The following is a 19751-nucleotide window of genomic DNA, read 5'->3' as shown; positions in this document are numbered from 1 at the left end:
TGTTTTTAATTAAAGATTTGTGTTTTGTTAACCTTTTGAAAACCCTTGCTCGGTTGTGTACTTATATAAATCGCCAACAATTACATACAAACATGTAATTTGATATCAGACTATTTAACGATTTCCTGTTTCTTCTGTGATATGTATTGGATTGAACAGATGTAAATGTATAAATTCGAGACATCCGCATGTAGTATTAAATTCCGCGATTTTTTAATATCATAGTCATCCGAAAAGATCAGTTGCCATGTTGGCGAGTTACTATCTGTATACCTGTTATTTTTTCAATAACAAGTTCATTTTAAAACATACACTGTATGTAAAAATGGATAAGAAGAAATCGTTATATACGTGTAATGGTTCATATTGCATTACACTAATGTTGTGCATTACATTGAGTGAAACATATAAATTATGCATTTCGATTGATATACATGTAAATCACTGTGCAATGCAATGTAAATGTACATAAAATTGATACAGTATCGATAAGGAGTGTTGATATGAAATCGCGGTGAATTTCACGAGTCATAATTTCATTTAAACTCGCCACTGAGTCATGGACGCAAATAAGTTTACTTATTATACAGATCGCCAATATTAAAGGAGAAATGTCGTTTTTATAACCAAAAAAAAATATAAATATATAATAGAAACAAGGTTTTTCTGCATTCTTTTGAGAGTAAGAAAACTCATCATTAATTAGGTCTTGATTGTGATTTGACATGCTATTAGAAGGTGACGCGTGATATCTTATCTAAATAACGGTATGACACATGTGCAGACCTGTGGTGACACGGACATACCTATGTCCCATGGAGCGAATGCGTTCGTGCCTCTATCGCAGATGTTTTTGCATGACCATTATCTTGTTTAAATAGATACTCCGTAATTAACGAAGAAAATCATCACCTATTTTTTTAGTGCTTTTTTTCGGCTATAGATTGTTTTATACCTTTAAAATGACACTTACAAGGGAGATATTAATAACGAAATAATATATGTTTAGACAAACAAACAAATGTATTATTCAATAAAGAAAGTATTATTTAATAAAGAAAGTCTGCCTAGGTCTTGAATTTTACAAAGTTTCTTAATGAGTATCTCCGGAACACAAAGTTTACTTCTGACTTTAGATATTGATATAACCTTTATAAGTATCATTGAATAATTAAATCCATAAAGAAATATTTACATTTTATGCATAGGCATTACTGACAGGCGTGCTTAAAAAAACTAAATCGACCTCAAACAGTACGTGTTGCCACTGAATATTTTTGCAGAAACACATATTTTATTAATCTATCGCGTATTTTTCTTATTTAACTTCTATTGATTAATTATGTGATACATATAGAAACCTTTTTACATGCTTGACTTGTTTTCGAACCTACTGTGCGACGTCATAAAATACTGTTAATTGGAATAAAGCGGATGTACACTATGATTACGCTGTAATATGCCAAATTCTTCGGTACCATAATGGCAGCGGGTCACGTGATAGCCATCGGCGGTCAATTTATCGATTCTGGGATTGTTTATAAACATTGATCGCTATCAGACTTATGGCAAGCGAAATGCACATTAATTCCTTAAACCACGGTTTAACAGTTAACTATATAGTTAAGAGACTTTGAACCCGGGTTCAAAGTGCCGTTTGCACATTAAATCCTTAAACCCGAGTTCAAGAGTTTGAACTGCAGTTCAAAGTCTCTTAACTCTATAGTTAAGAGAGGACCAATGAAATCGCGGCATTTACCTTCTATATATAGCTAATTGTGGTTTAAGCTCCGCTGATTGGTTGTCTCTGAATTATGTAGATAAGAGATTTGTATCTATTTTTAGACACACTTTGAACTGCGGTTCAAACTCTTGAACTCGGGTTTAAGGATTTAATGTGCAAACGGCACTTTGAACTCGGGTTCAAAGTCTCTTAACTCTATAGTTAACTGTTAAATAATTAATGTGCATTCCGCGCGTTTTAACCCCAGTTTAAGACTTTGAACCGCAGTTTAAGACTTTGAAAAATAGGTTAAGACTTTTAGGTGTTTGGTTGTCTCTGCACATTAATTATTAACCAATATCGTCATGTGATATTGTTTTGTTCCTGGCACATTTCTATCAAGATGGCGGCAGATGAAGTTAGTGAATTATTACGTACGTTTGAAACAGCATTCCAAGATATAGAAAGAAAACTTCAAAGTGGTTTTGCAGACAACGCAGACTTCGTCAAAAGTGTGAGGTTATTGCAGCAAATAAGGTTATATTTATATAATTTCTTTGTGATCCTTTTATGGTATAAATCTGATAGAAATACCCCTAACCGAAATACAGTCGATTCGGATTAGTGTACAGTTTGTCAATCAGCTCTGGAAAATCAGCAGTTCCGATTAATTTGTATTTAATTTTCCATAATTCCCCAATAAAAAAAAATGATAAGTGTCTAAGCTCTACATTAGATAAAGGAATAAAGTAACAAAGTTTTAGTAAGAAAGCTTTTGTATTATGCTTACAGGGGGGGGGGGGATAAATGCAGCAAAAAGTTAACCAGAACTGATTGAATGAGTTATGTTTTGAAATGCGCATATGGAAATAGAAGGCTTTATTATTTTCAAATACAAAAATTGCTGATTGAAAACAAATGCCATGATAATGTTTTGAAATACTAATTCTGTAAGTTGAAAGATTATAAATAATTTTCCGAAAAGGTGAACTTTAATTGGCTATTTTTGACAAAAAAATGCATATGCCGTCTGGCCTAACCTGTTATCATACAAAATAAATTTTACCCTTTATTTTTACATCATCTCACATTGACACTAAATCCCGAAATAAATTATTGTGGACTGGACTTGTGAATTAACGTTTTTTGCCAGGTTATTCTAAACTGGTTGACTGACTGTACAGTCAAGTTACCATTCCTGATCATTACCCATAGCGCATCACTTTGATGTTGAAGACCATGCGTATCGCGATAAATAGTTGACATTTTTAGATGATATTTTGCACACAGCATCTTCAAGGCCGTTTTTTTTTCTAAATGCATTGATTGAGTCGTAATTGGAGCTATTCGTTGTTAAACATTTTTGTATGTTTTGGCGACATGTATATACGACTTTGTTTACTTCCGTCTCGTTTCCAAAAAGAGGTTTAACATTATTCGCGGCCACATTCTAAAACTCTGTTGAAAAGTAAAGAGTTTACGCATTGATTTAAAGGCCATTTAGTAGTCTTTCTCCCTGCAAAAGTCCGTTTCAGTTTTGATTCGTGTCTAAGATTTTGCAACACCTTAAATGAAATGAAGAATTAGGGCAATAACGGATCAAGCGTGATAATATGCGTATTGATAATATAATATATAAAAATATATGCACATCTTGTTGATTCTTTCAATAAATGATCTCACTCGTAATGTTTTATTTATGTTCCATGTTCAAATACCGATGATTAGATATGATTAAAACAATTAACATGGTTTATAAGATGCCCATCTTTTCGATCTATTTAGGTTTTTCAACAGATAATTCACACAAGAACACCATGCGAAACGTGTATATACAAGATCACATATAGAAAACAATACAAAAATAATGAATATTATTTATAACTGGCAATGTAACTTGGTCATTGTAAACAACACAGTTCATGTGTCGACAATTCAAATAGCATGTTAGATGCCCCCGGAGTGGTTTCGATCACGTGATCCGTTATGGCTACAACTGATCCGTTAATGCATGAATTCTGCGGTGAAAAAAAGGTATCACAAATACATTTTGCCTGCGATTAAAAATAAAACTATGTGCTGAATCAGTAAGCAAAGTAATATTTAATCAAACTGATGCAAAAGAAGTCTCAAAACATTTATTGCTTTTCGTCAGAACAACTTTATTACGCTACTGATCCGGTAATGGTAACTTGACTGTATAACGGATAGCTAAGCCGAGTGACTTCGAGTCTCATTGCAACGTATGCATAATGCATTCAGTAATTAAATTATTAAACCTCGAAAGACAAATGTCTTTCTTATTGAAACATGCCAGCGGTTTTAAATTTCCAACAAATATTATTTGTTTACAGCGCGAATGTCATGGTACACTGATTCAGCCATTACAGGATCGCTTATTTCTGCGTTTAATAAGACCGAGTTCATGGAAATCGCTGCACACTTGATGAAGTAATAGCTGTTCAAAGCGATGCACCCTATATTCGGGTCATTTTGAGTTGAATACCTTGTTATATTTGATAGTGAAAATAGTGTTTTCAGAGAAATTGATTATTCGCTATAATTTGATTTTTTTTCATTCAAAATGATGTTTTTACTTATTAATATCATAGGAGGTTTTGGGGATTCCGATAATGACGTCAGGTTTTCACATGCGCAAGGTTTGGCCGTCAAGACAGCGGCCATTTCGCTATTGTTTGCATTTGATGAACCGCATCGTGATACGGTTACCATAACAATCTCTATTTGGCACATCTTCGCGACCATTTTTAAGAACAAAAAAATATTCAGATTGGAAATTCTTTCAGAATAAATTGAATTCAATGAACGAACAGAAATAAGGACGAAAACAAACAACAAAAAGATTGATTTTATGTAATCAACATATAGTATTAACTGATTTGAACCTTTATATGTCTGTAAAAACTTACCTTGTTACAGATTAAATAAATCCTCTTGATAAATGTAATTGTTTTTTTTTTATTGTTCACACGAATTTTGACACTCTTTGTTTAAGCCTTTTTAACCCAGTGTTTAATTGCCACTTCGTTCATCACAAACCGATTATCTCGATATGATCGGATACTGTCCAGACTAAAACAGGGTGTCATAAATCCAGGCCTTTCCAGGGACCCATACTTGTGTAGGTCCCTGAATAAAGTTAAACCACATGTGGCAGGTCATTAAACACAATTTATGATGCCTTCATGTCATCTCTTGGCATATTGAGCAGACATTTAAGCCACAGTTTAAAGCCAATAACTAAACAGTTGCTTTAATAAAATATTTTAACATGTTTAAACAATGCTTGCCACCATAGGATAGCATAAGCCCCTTTTTTCACATTTTTCGAAACCTAAACGCAAAGTGTAACGGAAAGACAGACGGGCAGTGCAATCACTATATGCCCACTTTCAGGGGCATACAAAAAGACATTTGTCCGAAATGGATGAACATGAACTACATAGTATTATAGTATATATACTAGCCAGTTTTAACATAATAATAACGTATTGAACGGGTACTGGCAAATATAACCTCTGCTATTACGTTTAAAGATCGTACGTTACTGCAGTGTTCGAAATATCATGAAAACAAGCAATCACGTTTGATCACAATAGGGATATAAAATACTTGCATAAAATAAATTAAAAGTAAAGATTTATGGTATCATTAAATGCTAGATTGTTGTCACTCATTATCACTAGTAAACAGATTTCAATATACAAGTACATGCAAAGAAAGTTCAATTTGTAAAATATGCAGTTTTTTTTTCATATATACCCCTTGTTCAGGACCGTGAAACCGGCATTATTATTTATTGACCTTTTTGCCATTCCATAAAGCGTACTCTTAATTTAATATATGCTTTATTGAATGGCAAAAAGGTCAATAAATGGTAGGTTATTACGATCGAAAAAGACACGTTAAGATGTAGACTTTGTACAAAAGTGTATTTCGTTATTTATCTCCACAAAAAAGGCCGATTTATTCCTAGTTTACACACTGCACAGGCTAATCTGGGATAACAATTTATGCACCAGCATAATGACCAGTTTTCTCAGAACGCGACACAATTATGTTAATGATTCATTTTATAGTTTGTTAATTTCATTAACTACAAATTTGTATTACACTTATGTCTACCTTGAGGATGTGGTACATAGTATAATTATGTTACAAATATAGTATTTTCTGTAAACAGTATTTGAGTGTGTCCAAGAGTGTGATATAGCTGAGATCACTCAAATACTGTCAAATTCTTGCTTTAACTTATATTCTTATAGGCCGTTTCATCAAACATCGTACGGCAAATTTAGAATACGATACAAATTTCAAAGAAACATTATTTTAACAGACCGAAGCATATTTTTGCTTATTTCAAGTAAAATCATTTATTTCATCATTTTCTTACCGATGGCTTATATCTTGCGGAGCTATTTATCAACAGCTTGTATATTTTTAGTTTTTAAATTTAAGTTATATATTAAGATTGTCGTACGATCTTTGATGAAACGGTCCCATAAAAATATAAGTTAAAGCAATAGTGAAAGAGAATGTGGGAAAATGTAGCTAGAAATGGTTTTGAACATGCATAATTGTGTCGTGTTCTGAGAAAAATGGGCATAATGCTTATGCGTAAAGTGACACTTTCCGCCTTATCTGGATTTTTGCTAAGAAGAGACATTATTAAAACGAAACATTCCATAAAAGAGCAAATTGTCGTCCCTTAATAGCCTGTGCGGACTGAACAGGCTAATCTGGGATGACAATTTACGCACCAGCATTATGTCCAGTTTTCTCAGAACGCGAGACAATAATGTTTATGATTCATTTTATACTTTATTTATTTAATTAACTACAAATTTGTATTACATTATGTCTACCTTGAGGTTGTTGTACATAGTATAATTATGTTACAATTATAGTATTTTCTGTTAACGAACAAATGCTTTTGTATCGAATACTGTGCATTAATATTGTTTTCTAACCAATGTTTTCTTATAGGGATCACTTGTCCGTCGTTTGTCTCGTTAAAAAGTATTAATAGCATCAGTTTGAAACTTTATACATTAATAGACCTCATTGAGTGGGAGTGCGTCGATAAAGAACTCTTAGCATCCCGCTTTGTTAAATTATTTTTAATTAATGCATAACCATTATTCTTGTATAAGTTAAGTTAAATTGTCATAAAAAAATGTTGTCATGTCATTTTTCCATTTTTCTTTTTTGTGTAACGTTTTGAAAATAAAGCTTTTATTTGTTGTTATTATTATTATTAATACGGATGTTTTAGTCCGGTCTGTTTTCCAAATCGTTACAATGGTAAAGTGGTATAGGAGAGGTTGAACATATGATTTTGATTAATAAAGGATTTATATTATTAAACTAGTGTTTTTTCATATTTATCAATGTATGTGGTTCCGTAAATAAATCGGAACTATCCACTTCCGGGTTAAGAAATTGAGATAATTTAGAGATTACATCCATACATTTGGTAATAAAACGACAACATGAATTAACAACTAGTATTATTACTGTATATATTCAACAGTTAGGTAATAAATGTACATTCCGCGCTTGTTAACCCCAGTTTAAGACTTTGAACCGCAGTTTACACTCTTGAACTCGGGTTTAAGGAATTAATGTGCAAACGGCACTTTGAACTCGGGTTCAAAATTTCTTAACTATATAATTAACTGTTAAATAATTAATGTGCATTCCGCGCCTCTTAACCGCAGTTTAAGACTTTGAACCGCAATTTAAAGTCTCTTAACCCTATAGTTAAGAGAGGACCAATGAAATCGCGGCATTTACCTTCTATATATAGCTAATTGTGGTTTAAGCTCCGCTAATTGGTTGTCTCAGATAACAGATTTGTATCTATTTTTAGACACACTTTGAACTGCGGTTCAAACTCTTGAACTCGGGTTTAAGGATTTAATGTGCAAACGGCACTTTGAACCCGGGTTCAAAGTATCTTAACTATATAGTTAACTGTTAAACCGTGGTTTAAGGATTTAATGTGCATTTCGCTTGCCATACAGACTAGGGCCTAACACAGGGGTGCAGCATCCTGTCACACCAAGGTCCCTTTTATCTACACATGCCCTTGTTTTGATTTCATCACATTATTATAACGCAAGTTGTATTTGATGTTTCAATAAATCCAGTCAGATTTCTTCCGTTCTGTGTCGATTATTATGAACCGTAAAACATTTTGAGAAAACGACAGACTTTCATTGAACATTATCCTTGATGTTGCCGAGATTGGCATAGAAGCAATATTTACGAAAGAGTATGTTTTATTCAATCTTAAACATGTTCGAACAAGAACAGTACTTATAAATAAGTTTGTGTTCTCGCTTTATATTTCTGAAAGTCTCAGCGGAAGGAAATCTTTACTCTAAGTTAATGTATAGACATTAATTAATAGTCTGCAGATGTCTACAAAATTACAATTGCCACTAAATGTCTTACTGCTTACTTTAAGAATATTGTTTTTGCTTACTTTAGGCTCATACAGTTGGTCGTCTGACGGAATAATACTTTGTGTGTTTTTAATTCTCTTTGTTCACTAAATATTGAAGCTGATAAACGAGTATTCTAAGACAGACGTGCATATATAAAGTTTAAGTATAGGCCAGTATAAGACAAACAAGAAAGCATTGTCGAAATGTGAACACAGAATCTTTAAATAAACAACAAGTGAAACTACATGCAGAAACAATTGAAACAAAACATAAAGTATGACACGCAAACTATACTCGTCCTAACGCTGATTCTGTAACGAGGGTAAACAAAAGAGAACATTTTGGCGTTTGTTTACAATAAAGTAATTCATACAAATGTAACAAAGCATTCATGAACTTTGCAAACATACATGTACATGTACGGTCTGCAATATCGAAATATACTGTGTGAATTTCACATTTACCTGTATTTTACCGCGAACCACCGAGGCCGCGGTGATCCACCGCGATCGCGGCGGTCCACCGTGAGATCGATTTCCCGAGAACGCCCGCGGTGATCAACCACTGTCATAGCGATTTATCACGTTGAAAAGATATCCAGGTCACGGTGATTGTCCACGCTGACGAAAAATGGTCCACGGCGGAACTGTGTTTTTGGCAGAAATCGCGTTAGACGTACTGTATACTAAGAAAATTGAAAATTTGGTTAAGTTTTGTGTTTAGGTCCCTTTTATTCCTAAAGTATCAATGCTATTGCTTTCATACTTGCAACACTTACTTATTATCATGAGGGGACTGGGCAGGCAAAGTAACATAACTATTGCAGTTTACAGAATTATGTCCCCATTTTTACTTAGAAAATTGAAAATTTGTTTAAGTTTTGTGTTTTGGTCCACTTAACTCCTAAATTATCATAGCTATTGCTTTCAGACTTAAAACACCTGCTAAATATCATAAAGGGACTGTGAAGGCAAAGTTATGTAACTCTGACTGGCATTTTGACAGAATTATGGCCTTTTTTGACTCAATAACTTTGAATATTTGGTTAAATTTTGTGTTTAGATCCATTTATCTTCTATTAAGTATCAAGGCTATTGCATTCAAACTTCAAATACTTTCTTATTGTTATGAGGGTACTTCACCTGGCAAGTTTAATTTGACCTTGACCTTTAAATGACCTTGACTTTCAAGGTCAAAGTATTAAATTTTGATAAAATTGCCATTACTTCTTTATTTATGATCAGATTTGATTAATACTTTGACAAAACACTTACCTGACATACCACACTAGACTCCACCCAAACCACACTATACACCCCTCTCATCCCTCCGACCCCCCCCCCCACCCAATTGTTTTTTTAAACATGGTAAAAAAGAACACAATTATTTATTTTGTTATTATATTTTTGAAAGACTGTCCCACCATCCCACCCATAAATCCCCCTTTTATGTTTGAAAGATAATGTCATAAATGACCCCACCCCACACTATACACCCCTCTCAACCCCCACCCCTCCCCCTTTTTGATAGTATTGAGATAGGTCCCTTCACCTTTAAAAAGAAAACGTTAACGATTGTGCGTGGAGGCATCACACCTTTTAAAATCTACAAGAAGTTCAATTACTGCTTATGTACTCTATTGTGTATTATATATCATAGCTCATCCGATGGCTTTACTATGAGATTTCCACTTAATTGCTGTTGCAGACTTTTGTATATATATAGAATACTATGTTAGTGTGCTCGTGTACTTGAATTTATCCGACGAGCTGAAGAAAGGTTAACATGGCGAGGCTTGCACTTGCATTCATTTTGTTTATAATAATCCATCGAAAACACACACACTCGTACAAAATGCAGACATACGCGTCATGGACATGAATTGCGTAATCAAGTGATATCTTTCTATTAAAATAAGCACTTGCTGTGTTGTAAAACATATGAGGAATTGTGTAAGCTTCTTAGCGTCGCGATACAAGTGTCTGGTTACCACGCGGGGGACACTAGTTCAATCAGGGTGTTTCTTTTTAGCTAAACGAATTTTAAAGAAACACTGCATTTGGATTGATAAATTACGGCTTTTATGTACATACGGTATATTGATTTGAAAATTAAACATTCAATTGTAGGATAAAATAATTTTATCACACGTGTATGTATTTGCAGAATAGTGAGTTGATCATTGCATTGGGTTTATGAACAAAGATGTCTCGAAAACCTGTCTCAGCGAACTATTATTCAACGGATTCGGACAGCGCTGATACTCCGGAAAGACGTATTTACACTTTTTATATATCAGCATGTGCAATTCAAGTGAACACGTTGATCATAATGCAATGAATCTTGTATCGGAATCACGCTTGTTCGTTCATGAAATCAATGTATTTAATAAATCACTCATCATCCGTAATTCACTCACCCAAACGCCCGCCTGCTCGCTTGATCACTTTCTCACATCCATCCAAAAAGATTCCAGAAATCAAGTCCCATTGATTCAAGTTCTAGGTTGTATTTCAATGTCAAACGTTGATAATAGTAAATCAATCAAGAACGCTAGCGTAATTTTGTCTAGCGTTGACGGATTCTCAAATACTTTGTACTAGTGCTAAGCATGACGAGACTGAATATTGCATCCAAAATCAATGTCCGTATATAGGAAAAAACATAAACATACCAAAACTGCATTTGTGTCGATTCACCTTAACAGAACGAGTCAAACTGGCGAACCCCATCATGTAATGTAATGAAAAGCTTGCATGAGCATACGTGCTAATCACGTAGAATACTTTCATTACGAGTCTAAATGGCTTCACCTTATTTTCTCGCCCCAACGAATATTGTCAATGTAAACTGTTTACTTAAATGTATTTTATAGATAATACAATACACGATTATAATAAAGAGCAATGTGTTGAGCGGACGTTTCATACATTTATTTTCCAGCCCAGAGAGATCTGTCTTGGCCGGCCAGATATGAACGTATCAACGTGGATGGCAACCATCTGAGGTATTTTTTTCGGCCAAGATTTGCACATAATACCTTTGTTTATATAAGCAAATTTGATTTATAGCATGCAAATGAGTTACGTCATGCGAAAAAGGGTATTATGTTACATACGGACAACGTAGATCAGGACCACCGTATGCCTTCGCACAGTCTGATCAGCAGCTTCTCTTTCCGCTAATGAGACCACAAAATATTGCTTGACTTTATAGCGTGCATGGTAGCTCCTAACCAGACTGTGTGATTGCACCAGCTGATCTGGAGCAACCCTGACCGCAAATGGCTTTATACCAACTTTATCATGGCGCGACTCAAATGCTGTTACAGGACAACAAAGTTCTAGCCTTCAAAGTGATTTGAAGCATTTGCATTAAAATCTTGACACATACCATGTCAATACCACTGTTGAAGATTATTTGTATGACAACTATTATACTTAAAGATGATTCTTTTTTAAGTTTTGTGTCAGATGACACAAACATGGATGGTCTTTATGTTGCTGCAAAACCACTGTGTTCAGAGCATGGCTACTTTGAAATTGAAATTGATGACAATGGGTTAAACTCGGAGATAGGGATCGGCCTTGTACCCTATACGTACCCACTGGGTGCCATGCCTGGATGGGAAGCATTCTCAGTTGGATACCGCGCTGACGATGGGGAGTAAGTCTCAGCAGTGCTCACTGCTTTATGATTATCAACTGGTTTACAGCTGCAAATTGTTTGCAAAATTTTATGTTTTGAATAGAAATTATGATATACCGGTAGTGTGATAGAGCTTTTATCGTATTGTATACAACAAATACATACTTTTTGCTGCACTTTGGTATTTCAATGCTAATTGTCAGTAGATATTGTGTAAAATAAGCTATATAGTGCTGTGAATATTGTTGTTTATGTATTTCCTTTATTGTATAATAATTGCCGAAGGCGAAAACTATTACTCTCCTGATATTGTTTCTTAAGTTTATTTGATTTTACTTTTTATAGCTTATATAAGGCTTGTTCGGATGGCAGTACGTTTGGTGCAAAGTGCAACATTGGCGACATAATGGGTTGTGGTATCAAGTTTGCGAAAAGTGAAGAGGAACGACGGAAGCTTGCTAATGATGTTCAGGTGTTCTTCACAAGAAATGGAAAAGAGGTAGGAAAAATGTTTGCGTGTGTAAATGAATCATATATTTACAAGAATGTTAGAAAATTAATTGCGTAGTCCCTGTTCTGTCTTGTAAAAGTAGTTTTAAAGTTCAATAGCAACTTGATTTATTTATTTTTAAACATGTGTAGTGGAACAATTTGCAACATGCATGCTGTCACTTTTAAAAGAGCAATGTCACTTTTATAATTAATTGGTCATATTTGAGCATACACCAGCTTGACCGGACTGTTATTTCCTCATTCATAATTCACAAAGGGACGCAAATGTTAAATAATTGTAATACAAATAGCGTTTGACATCAGTATAGACATTTTCTCCATAGTAATTAGTTACCTCTGGTGCACAGCATTAAACAAACAATAATAATTTTAGAATTACCCAGGGGAATTGTGTTGTAATCTGAAAACTTAAAAGTTTTACTGGTTTTTATGAAGATCTCCTAATGTTATACTTGTTTTAAGTCTACTCATGTTCATGCCTCTGTGCAGGTGGGAACAGTGACTGTTCCGTATCCCCCGGGGGGCCTGTACCCAGCGGTGGGGATGCACTCTGACGGGGCGAAAGTGAGATTGATACTGGACGCCGAGTTGCAGTATGAGTTACACGATAACGAACTCGCTGGAATGGTATATTATATATACATTATTTTTTTAATATGGTAATTATATCATATTATCTTAGATAAGGTTGTATTGTTTTTTATATTTGAGCAATTTAACATGTTTGGTTAAACATCAGAGTAGACAGGGCTCTTTGTTTTTCAAAATGTTGGATTTTAAAAATCAATATTATTCATGGGTGTGATTCATCCTCCTCCTAAATGGTGATTTCTTCCATTTTTAAATTGCAATCTTGCTTTGCAAGTAGTTCTAAACTTTACTTGATCGGTGTTTTAAATATGATTGTTTATGCAAACCCAGATTGAGGGTAGGGTATCCACCCCGCCACCTCCCCCACCCGATATATTTAATAAATCATACCCCTGTTATGGCAGTGGTGCCTCATTCTATGTGCTTCTAGATAAGTTTAGGTTTTATGTACGTTAACAATTTTACATTTTGCCGAAAAATTTCAGGGCTTGCAGATCCCACATCAAAGACTTGCCTTTATATGCACCAACTTTAAGAGTGTTTTTTTCTGATTTGTCATTGTCCGTCTGTCCATCGTTCCGCATTTACCACCATATGGAGGCATCTTGTTGCGTGTAACACTCGTCGAGTTACCTCCAATGTCAAGATTTCTCTAGGAGGTCAATTGGCATATTTGGCCATGAAACATATAGCCTCTCGCATTGAAAATTCGTCACCTCAAATGTCAATGTTTTACTTAGCGGTCAAAAGTCAAATTTAAAATAAAATCGTTTGTCTTGTCTAGACTCTGATTTCATCTTTCATTTTGCAAATTTTAAATAACATACCACAATTATCCACTTTAAAAAGATGATTCGTGGTGTGTAAAACTCGACTTTCTACTTGACCGGACTCTCATCATTCATTTAACAATTTGAAATAATTTATTACAAATGTACATCATGTGGAGACATTGAGTAACGTTTAACAACCGTCTCCGTACCTCAAAGGTTAGAATCAAACTTTGAGGTCAAAGAATAAAAATTGGCCATACAACAGTTTGCGCAGATTGAGAGTTCATCACTTATCATGTAATTAAAAAAAAATTGACCACAAATGTTCACCATGTGCAAAGTAAAGGTCACACTTAGCTTGTTCGGATAGCAAATTCATAATTCATTATGCAATTTTGAAATAAATTACCACAAAAGTTCACCATGTGCAGATAGCACATTGCCTGTCTCCAAGCACAAAGGTCAAGCTCACACATAAAGGTCAAATGCCAAATATGGGGATAATACAGAGTGCCAGGATTATAACTTCATCATACATCATGCAATCAAATAAATAATAACCATCAATGTCATCCGCAAGCTTTCTGTCTCTTGGAAAAAAGGTTCTGTACACACTAAAGCTCGACATTTTGGTGTAGTCTTGTTATTTTGGGGGTCAGATTACCCGGAGGATGAATCATTGTCAAAATGTTTAAAATGACAATTTAAAGGCCATCTTTGAACCTAGGTTAAGTGGAGTCAAACACTAGGTCAAAAGATTTAGTCTTCGACCATTGGTGTATATTAAACTTAGGTTGGTGCTTAAGGGAAATCATGACCCGTGTTTCAAAAGGCATATCAAAGCGATACTTTGAAGATTTGATAAATACCGAGTATTTTTACTTTTTCAGGGACGTGATGACCTATCAAAACGGTATGTTTAATATAACACAATACAAGTATTTTGCTGTTGTACGTATTGTTGTGTATCGTAAAGGTCGCTCGCCTTAAATAAAACGATAAATGAACGGTAACAAGATTTTCTCTCTGGAGGCTGTATCGGCGTTGCATTAATCTAATAAATATTGCAATATCTATAACATTGTGACAGAAATCAGCTCAAGAAGATTGTATTGAATGCTCTGGGACTGAAAACATGGAAAGAGGTGCAAGATTCCTACGATCAGGCAGACAACATGTTTCAGTACCAAGGTACGAAGGTCTAGGGTTCCGCTCACATAGCATCATGTAAATATTCAACCGCGGTGGCTAGAAAGTGTCGAACAAGATAAAGCCATAGCAAAGTTAAAAAGTTATGATTCCTAAAATAAATGTAGGAATGGAACTGTGTTCTCGGTTTCCAAAAGGACATTCTATACTAAATTTGATCTTTTTTGACTATTGAAATCATATTTGATTAAAAATATATTAAGAAATACACATGCTAACAATTATTAAATTGATTAAATACTGACTTAGTGAACTGACTTTATTTATCAATTACCGATTCATTGAGAAAATATGTAACTATAAAATTTGTTTTCAGGTGATGCATCAACTTCAGAAGGGCGTATACAGTTTTTGACAAGCGCTCTTGAACTGGCAAAAATTGGCAAAACAAATTGGAGTGTGAACATCACGGTGAAACGAAATGGTGTAGAAATACCCGTTGATAAGCAGTTGATGGAGAGATATTCTGATCAAATACTTAAGGAAATCAAACAGAAATTTTAAACAATACACCTCACGAATTCTGAAAGAAGCAAAACTCAACTATTGCAATTGATTGAATCTTCACGCTTTGTGAAATCATTTCCCCTAAAAATTTCGGACCATTGTTGTAAAGTTATAAGAGGCGTTTTATTGTGATGAGTAGTATTGGGAAAAAAACGAAAAAAAACAAACGGAATTGAATAATAGAAATTTTTCTATTTTAGACACTTCTATTAAGTATGTTCAAGCGTCTATAATTATGTAAATCTCACTGTATGGTACTTCTATTCACTTTTATGCGTATATGTATAATATATACATGTGTATGAATAAATAAATAAAATATCATTGAACTATTAAACTATATAATTTCTAAAAAAAACGGCTCAACATGTTTTCTTTAAATTTCGCATATTGTTGTTTAAAAACATTTTATACAAAGTTGCAATTAATGTATTCATCCAAGACAAACTGACAAACATGTCGCCGTTCTACTACAGTTGTATGATTTGTTGGGGGTGTTTCGCATATAAACTCCCACGTACATGTATTATCCAAAAATAGATGCTTTCTGATTATCAATACAAAACGGTAAATAAAGATGACACAATCTTTCTTGATAAAATGTTACGCAATAAAAAACAGCCATCCCTACTATGATCTTAAACAGTTTAAAGTCATGGAGGAAATGATGTTGTTTTATAGAAGATTACTGTTTTTTATTCTTAATGCCCTTTACCACTACAAATCAACGAATATTTCGTAAAATATTTCGTAAAATAAATTTAATCCAAAATAATGTTTCTTATAGCAATAGCCAAAATTCCAACGCTAGATGATGTATTGTAAACGATTTAACGAGATACAAAATGATCTTTATTTTTTTAAACAATATAGTCCATGTTAATGTCTTGCGACGATATCCGAACATCTACAAGCGAACGCGAGATTGGTTTCGGGCAGCGTCGGAAGCACGACGTAGTTCTCATAAGTTGCCCGAAGCCAATCTTGCGCTCGTAAATGTTCGGATATCGTCGCGGGAAATTCAAATTAAAAGGTAAGGTAGATCTTACTCAACTACTATTACTCGACCTTACAAACCTATTTTAGCAAGGCTTTCAAAAACTTAAAAATCATGGATAAAATGTTTATAAGGGCGGGCGTTTGTGCGGGTTGACGATTTTAGACAATTTGTTTAAAAAAAATAAGTTTTCATATACCAATATTGATTTAATTTTAAAGTTTGCAGGGAAACTTAACTTGGAATTGTAATTGTGTTATATCGGGTCATGATCAAGGTCATTGGTCATTGATTTTTATAGACAAAAGCTTCTGTTTAATTACTTATTTTTTATGGAGATATTTGATTGACATTTTGTGTGGACGTAGCGTTGATGAATTCCTAGCTTGAGATTGCTTTAAGGGCCAGTCAGGTCCATGCCAATGTTACTTTTAATAAAAATACAAATACAGTTTCCAGTGAATTCGTGTGTTTGTGTGTAGAGATTGCATGGGAATTTTGTGTGTAGGTTGATTATATGTTCGTGTATGTTGCTGGAATGCAGACATACCATGGAAGCTCAATAAGGGTAGTCATGCAAAGGTCAAGGTTACTGTATTTAAAAACATAAGAAGGGTTTCTGCTTAATAGCTTGAGTTTAAATGGAGGGATTTGCTGAATATACTATGAGTATGTATCTTTAAGGTACGCCTAACTTGAAATCCCATCTGGGAACAGCTGGAACAGTTGGATAAAGGTCAACGTCACTGTAACTTTAATTAGCATATAACAAACGTACACAACGATGTCTTTCCTGAACGCGCAACCAGAAGCAAATTCATTCAATCTGCAAGTTAAAAAGTACTTTTGCAGACATAGGACGTCATAAACACGTCCGGTAATCACGGGCGCCACCTCTTTTTTTAGATGCATTAAGACCAGATATTTTGAGAATTCACGGATTTATCTATAGGATTAGTTGTTTTTATATGTATTTTTAAAAATGGATTTCGTATTTTTGTTAAAGTCGGGCAATACAATGCGATTCAGCGGACATAAATTCATTTACAGATGCACAGAAACAAACAATCACAACCCATTTGGAAAAGTGAGAACCTTTATAAGTTGTTGGATGATGGAGGTTGTAAAAGCAAATCGATGCATTTTGTCTGCGTGACGAGCGATTGTCCACCCAATTAAATCTCTTACTATATCAAAAGATTGCGTTCAACATATACTAGTTGCTGAATTCGTAAACCCATTGGCTTCATTTAGATATAATAGAGTATGCATGTTTCCAACCAAGTGGCGCAAAGAACAGGAGGTGGAGCTAATGCACAATATATTTGAATTAACAGTTGTATGACAATACCATCATCATATTACTAATATAAGATTGATAATGCTTCTTTTTGCCTTGTTTCACAAGCAACCTGTGTTTTGATAAGGTAAACACGACGTTATATTGTTGGAAGAAATACAGCGGTATACTGGTACGTTTTCCAAACTATTCTGTTCCTGCATATTATTTGAATAAACTAGGTTTCGGTAAAGTATTTAACTTATGGAAGCTTCTACGTCACAAATGATAACATGATTGTGCTCTTCTATACGTTGTAATGTCACGACGTATTGTACAGAACAGAACAAAACATGTGTTTTATTATGACTTGCACAATGTACATCGTCAGTACAAAAAACCAAAGCATGATTTATATATGACAACTTCTGAGGAATCGCATAAGTAAGCGGCCCTTTAGCAATATTGAAGTAAATTATCATTGTGATATATACGTTTTCTGAAACGTTAACAAATCAATTCACAATTGAATACTTCACAAGTTGTCAGCAAAGTTGTTTATATATTCACTTACGCGTTTAAAGATTTGTAACAAATGCTTTTCTGTTACAAGATGTATGGTTTTAGCTCGATTGATTCGTTTCCAAAAATTTTGACGCTTTTTGTTTTTCATTTCAGCAACAACAAAAAAACGAGTAAAGAATGGAACGATAATAGATATGCATGCAGATCCTGTACCAACTCATACACTAACAACAGCAGGTAACATTTAAACGTTAAATGTTAACATCAAACGGTTATACGACGAACTATGTGCTTGATATGCAACCGCCGTTTCAGTTCAATTAACGACATACAACACACTTATGGGTGTGCAAAATCTTCAAGGGTACAATAAAAATGGGTAAAGCTTATTTTTGAGGAGATATTAAACAGGTTATTGTCTTCATTATTACGTCCGGACTTGCGGGAAAATGTTTGAGCAATATATATAGGTGACTTAAAACATGTACCAAGATATTAATTTTTCAACAGAAGTGATTCACCCGGGTTGTTGACGGTGTTTGCACAAAGATTTATAACGGTTTTGTGCTTTATAAAGAGACACATTACCATCTAAATATATATCCTTGTATTGCTTTAATGTTGTCGTTTCGTTTCAATTCTTGATTATGTAAAGGCCTAAATATCGCGTAATATGACTTTGTTGATTCATATCGGTGTATTGAATCTAACAAGTAGTATATTTTTAATAGATAATACTTGTCTTATAGTGCATGTTAATTAGAAACGTTATCATCGTGATCACTTTCAGTTATGATATCAAATAGTTGCATGGCAACGACGTGTAATTCATTAGTGTTTCCGTTACTGAAATAGGTGAGTACATGTTTTTTTCTGCGAATTTAAAATCCTAGTCCGTTTTCAAGATGCCACTTTTATATTGTAGACCAAAAATAAACTTACAATGAAGAATGAAATATTTACGTTTACAATGCAGTAGTTGATTGCAATGTTTCGTTTTGTTTTAAAACGTCCGAAATTAACATTTTAGAGCATAGTATTTATTCTTGAGGTAAATTCTACGAATGTGTTGATGTGGAGACGGACATTTGTTGTAAACCTGACTACATGTTGTTTGTTTTTTAGACCCGGGCGGCTTGCTCAGTAGTATAGGATTTGATTACACATCCGAGTATCGCAGGTTCGACTCCTGGCCATGACAAATAACGTGCAGTGGTTGGTCATGGCATTAATTCTACATCACTTCTATCCATGATATAAAACTAGGGCAGTTGATGGTAGGTATTTGCACTTTATACTGGTAATTCAGGTTCAGAGTGCGTAGGATAACGGACGCTCCATTGGTCGCTCCATTGGATTTATAAGGACCTTCTAACTTTTACAATTACTTAACCAATTTACATATTGTATACAGCTTTACGTTTTTAACAATATTGTGTTCTAGGTATAGGTTAGTTTCATTCAATGATGAATTATAATTTACCCCTCTGACATTAAGTCACATTTTCTAGAT

General features: G+C 34.1%; 1 protein-coding gene and 1 long non-coding RNA gene across 7 annotated transcripts in view; both read left to right on the top strand.

Moving 5' to 3' along the window:
• Nucleotides 1-16069, top strand: part of LOC127858322 (SPRY domain-containing protein 3-like) — a 95875-nt gene extending 79806 nt beyond the window's left edge. For 3 of the 6 annotated variants that reach the window (XM_052395363.1, XM_052395361.1, XM_052395362.1), the window contains exons 2-9: nt 10363-10471; nt 11140-11203; nt 11659-11862; nt 12190-12343; nt 12847-12984; nt 14612-14634; nt 14812-14912; nt 15247-16069. In XM_052395363.1, the coding sequence (XP_052251323.1) occupies nt 10402-10471; nt 11140-11203; nt 11659-11862; nt 12190-12343; nt 12847-12984; nt 14612-14634; nt 14812-14912; nt 15247-15434 (942 nt within the window). In that variant the 5' untranslated portion in view covers nt 10363-10401 and the 3' untranslated portion in view covers nt 15435-16069. The remainder of the gene's footprint in view (nt 1-10362; nt 10472-11139; nt 11204-11658; nt 11863-12189; nt 12344-12846; nt 12985-14611; nt 14635-14811; nt 14913-15246) is intronic. The other 3 variants (XM_052395360.1, XM_052395364.1, XM_052395366.1) reach the window with 3 other exon arrangements.
• A 2188-nt stretch (nt 16070-18257) lies between these two features.
• On the top strand, nt 18258-19504 carry LOC127858333 (uncharacterized). Its single transcript, XR_008038854.1, has 3 exons — nt 18258-18475; nt 19029-19093; nt 19364-19504. It is a non-coding gene; the product is annotated as an uncharacterized LOC127858333 (long non-coding RNA).
• The last annotated feature ends 247 nt before the right edge of the window (nt 19505-19751 follow it).

Source organism: Dreissena polymorpha, chromosome 14, assembly GCF_020536995.1.
Source record: "Dreissena polymorpha isolate Duluth1 chromosome 14, UMN_Dpol_1.0, whole genome shotgun sequence".
Taxonomy (NCBI): domain Eukaryota; kingdom Metazoa; phylum Mollusca; class Bivalvia; order Myida; family Dreissenidae; genus Dreissena; species Dreissena polymorpha.
Note: the sequence above shows the minus strand (reverse complement) of the source record. Positions and strands in the feature narration are given on the sequence as shown.